At 43.3% G+C, this 6,964-nt stretch overlaps 1 protein-coding gene across 1 annotated transcript; it reads left to right on the forward strand.

Annotated features, from left to right (window-relative positions):
• The first annotated feature begins 653 nt into the window (after window positions 1–653).
• SMIM32 (small integral membrane protein 32) lies at window positions 654–4,710 on the forward strand. The gene is made up of 2 exons (XM_053288558.1): window positions 654–1,403; window positions 1,703–4,710. Exon 2 carries the CDS (start codon window positions 1,812–1,814, stop codon window positions 2,130–2,132), a length of 321 nt encoding a protein of 106 aa, XP_053144533.1. The 5' UTR covers window positions 654–1,403; window positions 1,703–1,811; the 3' UTR covers window positions 2,133–4,710.
• The last annotated feature ends 2,254 nt before the right edge of the window (window positions 4,711–6,964 follow it).

The raw sequence follows: 6,964 nt of genomic DNA on the forward strand, positions 1-6,964 counted from the left end.
AATACTCTGAACAGGAAAAGAGGTATATGAATACTATGTGATCAGTGACAATATATATGATCAGTGACATATGATCAGTGTGTGGCAATTACAGACTTAACAGGACATGATTCAGGTCATGTTTTGCTTGTTTCCTTTGAGCACTTGAGTTTGGCTGTTTGGCTTGCTTTCGTTAAGCACTTGAGCCCTCTGCCCTCATTTTGTCCTCCTCAGGGCAAAATCGCTTTATTGCATTCATTAAAAGTGCTTCTGCACACGCGCACATGCACACACACCCCAGCACCACTTGTTTGTAGTTATTGTCTAGGACAATATCCTGCCATGGACGGTGCTGCTCCATTTGCTAACAGGATGGAAAGCGAGCCACTTTCGTTGTTTCCCCTGCCCCGACCAGTTTAACAAACGCTCCGCCGGCTCCCTCCCCGTGCCCCTCCGGCTCCTCACACATTCAAGTGCTTGGAGTTGTGTGATGTATTCCAAGAAAGTGATATAACCCTGTTTATCTGGTGGATCGGAGTGAGGGGGAGCGCGAGACTGGCAAAGAGCCAGGGCCTAATCACCGTGTAAAAGGCAATTCGATGAAACAGAATTAACATACTAACTGTGAGACTGCAGAGGGTGCTGGGACTACTCTGTGGGGGGCGGGAGGGGGAAAGCGATTTTCTGTGTACTCCGGGGAGAGACCCATTTCATCACAAGAGTCGAAGGAGGAAGAGAGAAAGTCCCCGATGCAATTTGGCTGGGTTTTGTGGGGAGGGTTTTCTCCCCGTCCCCCCCCCCCCCCGCCATCGCTCAGTCTGAAGCCACAGTCAGCCTCCAGTGGCGCCGAGGATTTCTCCCGCCGCCGCGAATCCCTCCCTCCTTTAACATCAAGACCCGGCAAGATATCACAGACTCCAGAAACATTCAGCACTGGCGCGTAATTCATGCCTGAGCGACGCAGCAGCGAAGTGGAGCTGTTGCCGTTCGACCAGTCTGTTCCAAGGGGACAGTCCCGGTTGGGCTCGCTCGCCGGATCCCAGCCTAGTGGAAAGAGCAGAGAGGACAGAGCACCAGGAAAGTAAGGAGTTCTGTCTTGGCTCTTTGGAGGAGGAGAACTGTGTCACGATCCACCGAGTTGCTCTTGCGCCCCCCACCCCGGGAACATCTTTGTCCAGGATTCCGGGCTCCTTCCCTGCAGGACCACAAAGGCGCACCAGCAGCCGACTCATGCGACACAGAAGCAGCACTTTCACAGCAAGGAAGAGCGCCCTGAGGAAGGGAGCCACCACTGGGAACTCAACCAAATGTCCAGGGAGAATCTGTTTCTTTTGGTGGACGTGGATTTTTCTTAGTTTTGGAGTTGGGGGCATCTCTCTCTGGAAGACCACCTGGAAGTCTCTTGTGATCTCCTTTCAAAGCAAGTGAGTGCAATACAACTAACCTGTATTGGGGGGTGGGTGGGGGTCTGACTCAGGGGCTTGGGGGCATACTGGGCTGTCGGACGCAAGTGATCGACTCCATGCAGCCCTTTCAAGCTTTTCCATGATGCAACATGAGGCGTGCTGGGAAATCTGGGCAAGAATAAGAGGGTGGCCAAGGAAGTAGCCAAGACAATCGCATATTGTTTCTTTGCTGATTAATAACAACAGTGAGTGGCTGTTTCATGCGTGATTGTGAGGTTGAAGGAAACAGCCCAAACCTAACTGCTTTTCTTATACAGAATGTGGCTGCTGGCTTGTTCTTGGTTACAGAGAAGAACCTCTCCTCACCGCACACAGAACTGATTTCTGTTCCCTCATGAGCACCAAAGACTCCGTTTAAGCAGGAACATGTATGGGAAACTGCTTAATTCAACCAGTGCGACTGACCCTCACCTAATCATTCAGACCAACACTCCCTATATAGGGAGCACCCAGCGACCTGTCAGTTCCTCTGCCTTTTACATGTCAACAGCCAGGGTGTTGAAAGAAGGCGAGATAAATAAGCCCGATCTGGTGACTTACATTGTCCTTTTCTTCCTTCTGTTCCTTGCTGTGGCAATAATTGTCCTTTTTATTAACTGCCAACTGAAAAATTCTTTTTTTGCCACACTGCCCTATGACAGATCACTGAGAGAAGCTAGGAGCCCATGGAAAACACAAGCTGTCTAATCCTCAAGGGGGAAAAGGTCTAATATAAGCTTTGTTATGCTATATAAGGTGTCTTATGAACTCAGAGACTTGTGAAATAAGATCCTACTCCTACATTGTCACGGGATGGATCCAGCCACCTATAAACAATATGTTTTTTCAAACACCAAGACAATATATTTTCTGAAAGAAAAGGCATACTTACTTAACAAGAAATGTGCAATGTTTGCCAATGAGTGAATGTAAATAAAAAGACCTCATATGGATTTACATGACGAACATGTTATCACAGTCAATGTATTCAAAGAGTGTATACCATTAATTTCAGGCTGCTGTTTAAATGTGTAGAAGCGAATATGATGAATTTCAGTTGCTATACAAGGATGTTTGTGTTGACAAAAAGGTATGCCAGTACGTCTAGTGGCCCTAATGTGCTCATGGAAACATAGTTTTGAGAAACATATCAGCTCCATACCAATCCATACCAAATTTTGTTCCACGCAGAAGTCTCTGATTTAAATACTACCTATGGCAATCCAGTGAAATTTTTTTTAAAAAAAAGAGAGGCACAAAGCATTCTGAAATCTCAGGTCTGGTCTGGTGTCTGATATGGTCACCTGCACTTGTATTATTGAATCTTGTTCTACCATGGTCAGATTTCGTTATTATTCTGCCCATAATCTTGCAAGGTACTGAGCATGGCAGCTTGATCCCAGCATGTAGACCTAATGAACTAGATCATGCCTCCAGTTTAGAAGATCCAAAATCCTGCCCATAAACCAGGGATATCCAGCACTTTGTTTAACTCCAAACAATGATATTTCACAACTTTCTGCAGTTTGACAATTGCCCTGTGCCCCTTCTTGTACAAGCTACATCTATTCTCCCCCGCCCCCACTTAAACCTATTGCTGTGATAAAAATTGTTAAGCTAATGAAAGGATTATGGGTTTACATTATTTATGGTTAACATATGCTTCCCTTGCAAGAGAACACTGCATAGAGTTGACAATTTAAGGGCTAATGTTGGAGTGGGTGAAAACTAAAAATATTGTTACTAAAAGAATACACTGCACTGAAAATGGTGAGGGAAATAAATTATTTAAAGCACTGGAACACCACTTTAAAAACAACTATAACTAATATTAAAAGACCACCAAATGTTTTATCTTTGGTTTCCTTAATATTCTAAAATTAAGCCATGGAACTATTAAGGAGGACCAATGTTAACATAACCCAATTTTTTTAATCACTGATGATTTTCACTGGCATATAGTTGACAGTATCTTGTTAAAGCTCCATGACAGTTGATGTGTTTTTGTTGCTGCTCATTAAGAAGATCTACAACATGCTCACTCAGATCATATCACTACAGGTATTCAGGATTCTGAACTGTAATCCCAAGCACTAACAGAAAAACCTATACTTTGGTTATCTGATATTATTACCTAAGATTTAAATACCATCTCCAACTTGTAGGTACAAATGGGCACATTCTTATTAACCTTCATATTGGTGTCATTTGGGCTGTTCCAGTGTGAAATCAGAATGCTCAAGATGCATGTCTAGGAGCACAGACATATGTACGCATTTTCAGACACCAGTTTGGCTCCATTGATATAAATGAAACTGCAGTACTATGGCTGTTGGTGTATCTCTTTGTCTACATGTCCTTTAAAAATTCAAAATGAATGTGTGCATTGAATGTTTAAATAACAACGATCCAAGGTGGCCAAGATCTCCATGCATCGCTGTTCCTTGGACCTTAAGCAATGTCCCTTATATCAGAATATAAAGGGAGAATTTTGGCAGGTGTAGCTTCTCTTACCATACTGCTGCAGTGCTGAGAAAGTCTTCCTTGAGGGCAAAGAGCCATGTTTAGTTCTGATTGTGAGAACTGTACAAAAGAGGGCCTGAAGAGAACAAGAGTTTGCATACAGAAAGTCCCAGGATACTCTCCAGGCATTTCCAGTTAAAAAAAATCTCAACATGAAGACTAAAAGGATTCGATTGCTGCCTGAAATATGCTGGGAAGCTGGGTTTGAGCCCTGCTGCTAGTTAGCGCTGACTGTTTGGGACTAGAGAAACACGTGACTTTGTCAGTATAATAACTGTTTATATTCCAAAAAGAACACAGGGATGTGCATTACAATGTGATGCATTCTAGACCATCTATTGCCTCATATGTTCATACTTAAAAAGAAGCCTCTAAAATCTTTTGGACTTGAAGACTGGACACCATTGTTTGAGTCGCAGACACAACTCAAGCTTGTATTATAAAATCCTTGTCATCTGTCTAATTACTTTCATGCAACTCCCAAGGTGTTACACCGTATACCAAGTCAATTAAATCATTACTCTTCAGGAGCTTTCTCAAACTAAACATAAATCAAATTTCATTCTGAACTAATATGTTGGCCTCATACTACTGAAACTTGGATAAAACATACTATACAACATGGATCACACACACAATCAGGCAGTCTAAATTAGGTTTTACTGATGAAATAGTTAAAATATACTCCTTAATTATTCTTTAAATGTGTTGCATTGTACTGTATTTTCATTTTTTAAAAATTAAAAATATTCAGTCTACAGTAGCTATGTCAAAATTTTTGTTGTTTGAAGGTCTGGGCATTAACAGGAACCTATGAAAACTAGAACCTACCATGGTCAAAAAGTAACAAGAATGTATCAGACCATTCAGTTAACACCCTAATTTAGTCTGCCCTTGTACACAAGCCCTCTCTTTCCTTTTGGTGCTTTGATCTACTCCACAAAAGGACAGGCAAGGGCTTCTCAGATGTGGATCTCCAGATTTGAACTCCCATTATCCCCAGCCACAATGGTCTTTGCAACTAAAAATGATGGGAGTTGTCCAACAACATCTGAGGTCTCAAGTCTGAGAACCCCTGGAACAGGCTGCAACAGGCTGCTGCACAAGAAAGGTCAAACAATCTAACCCTATGCATATCCACTCAGAAGTAAGCCCCACATTCCTAAGTTTCTTTCTCCCAACTGAAATGAACTTTCTCCCAAACAGTGTTCAGAATTATAGTCTCATCTTGACATACTAAGAACTGAGTGGCTGAATGCTTCCCTGTGCACAAGGAGGGGGTGATTTTCAGCCATCTCTCTTTCCCCTGCAACTGCCTGTGCCTCCTAGAAATATGTCTCTAAAAGTCCGACAACCCTTGGGGACATATTTTTTGGGAGGCTGCAGGTAGTTGCAGAGGAAAGGGAAATGGCTGAAAATCACCCCTCTCCTCCAGGTGCACACGGAAGCATTTCCCAAAATTCTTACTCAGGAAGTTGGGCTTCGTTTCTATCCATATTTCTTAAGTGCTGGGAGACAAGGGAGAAATCAGCAAGTGCTACTGGAGAGATGCAGTGCTGGGCTGAATAATGACAGCTGCTAAAACATACAGGCAGGGGCAACACTGTAAAATGTACCTGGGAGATGTACCTGGGAGAGCTAAGCAGGGTCTGCCCTGGTTGCATATGAATGGGAAACTTGATGTGTGAGTACTGCAAGATATTCCCCTCAGGGGATGAAGCCGCTCTGGGAAGAGCAGAAGGTTTCAAGTTCCCACCCTGGCTTCTCCAAAATAGGACAAGATTTTTTTTTTTAATAGGACAAGATTTTTTTATTGAACCAACAAACTACCAAAGCATACAGTACGTTGCCAAGTTCCAAGTTCCCTCTCTGGCATCTCCAAGATAGGGCTGAGAGAGATTCCTGCCTGCAACCTTGGAGAAGCCGCTGCCAGTCTGTGAAGACAAAACTGAGCTAGATAGACCAATGGTCTGACTCAGTATATGGCAGTTTCCTATGTTCCTATGTACCTCTTTGCTCAGTTGTGGGGTGCCAGTTAGTGCATCCCTGGGATGCACACTGTATGCAGTTTGAAAGGGAATTGAAATGTGGGGCTTGGGGATACTTACTGACATCTATGTTGCTTTTGTAGGAAATAATATATTCCTATATTCTCACTACATCACATGCAAGAATTACTACTGAGTTCATGAAACCTCAAGGTTTTGCATATAAAAGCCATTTTGCATACTTAGTTGCTCATGGTTGCACTGCATGAAATCACCAAGAGCTTCTAATTGAAGCTAGAAATTATTACAGTGCTATAACAGCACCATCCAAAATCCAGATTTCCTACAGATGGAATTCCTCCTGGGAGTTTTTTGTACCTTGCCACCAAGAGCTTACAAAGTATCCCTGGGAAAGGCAGATTCCTTTTCTACCAAGAAAGTGGATCTTTATTGCAGAAAGTCAACAGTGTGTAGATACACCACCTGTCATGATCTCTGACAGCTGTGTGGCATGCTGAGGAAATATGGGTTGTAACACACTGTTTGGCTGGGCTGTAGCAACAGTAAGCGCAGATGGTACATCCAACCCCTGCAGATAAGAGCTATCTGAATATGCCACCAAATCCAGAGTTTGTAATAAAGATCAATTTGACTGCAAGCATACACCTGCTCTTTAAGAAACCTCTATGAGCTGTTCCCCACAAGCTGGATCCATTTTTAACACCTTTGGAGAAACACATGAAAGCCTAATGTACAAAGAGCCACCATGGTTTTGGACAAGACTTTCTAATACACAATTCTTTTCCTGCCAGCAATTATTGATGGAACATTCACATTTAGTGTCTGGCTGGCACTTCAATGATTTTGGTTCACTGAGGTTCCCCCAGCCCAAGATCTGGAGGGAACCAGAAGTTGCCACTACAGACAACTACACATCTCAGTTTGTTGGAAGTAGCTTAGTTGAGCCAGAGGTACGCCCCCTGATTGGGCCTCTCCAAGAAGCCCTGGGTGCTATCCCAGCCTGCCTTG

The sequence above is a fragment of the Hemicordylus capensis genome, chromosome 2, assembly GCF_027244095.1.
Source record: "Hemicordylus capensis ecotype Gifberg chromosome 2, rHemCap1.1.pri, whole genome shotgun sequence".
Classification (NCBI taxonomy): Eukaryota; Metazoa; Chordata; class Lepidosauria; order Squamata; family Cordylidae; genus Hemicordylus; species Hemicordylus capensis.

What these genes read in the sequence shown, in the direction of transcription:
- SMIM32 (XM_053288558.1), top strand. Translation starts at nt 1,812, where the DNA reads ATGTATGGGAAACTGCTTAATTCAACCAGTGCGACTGACCCTCACCTA.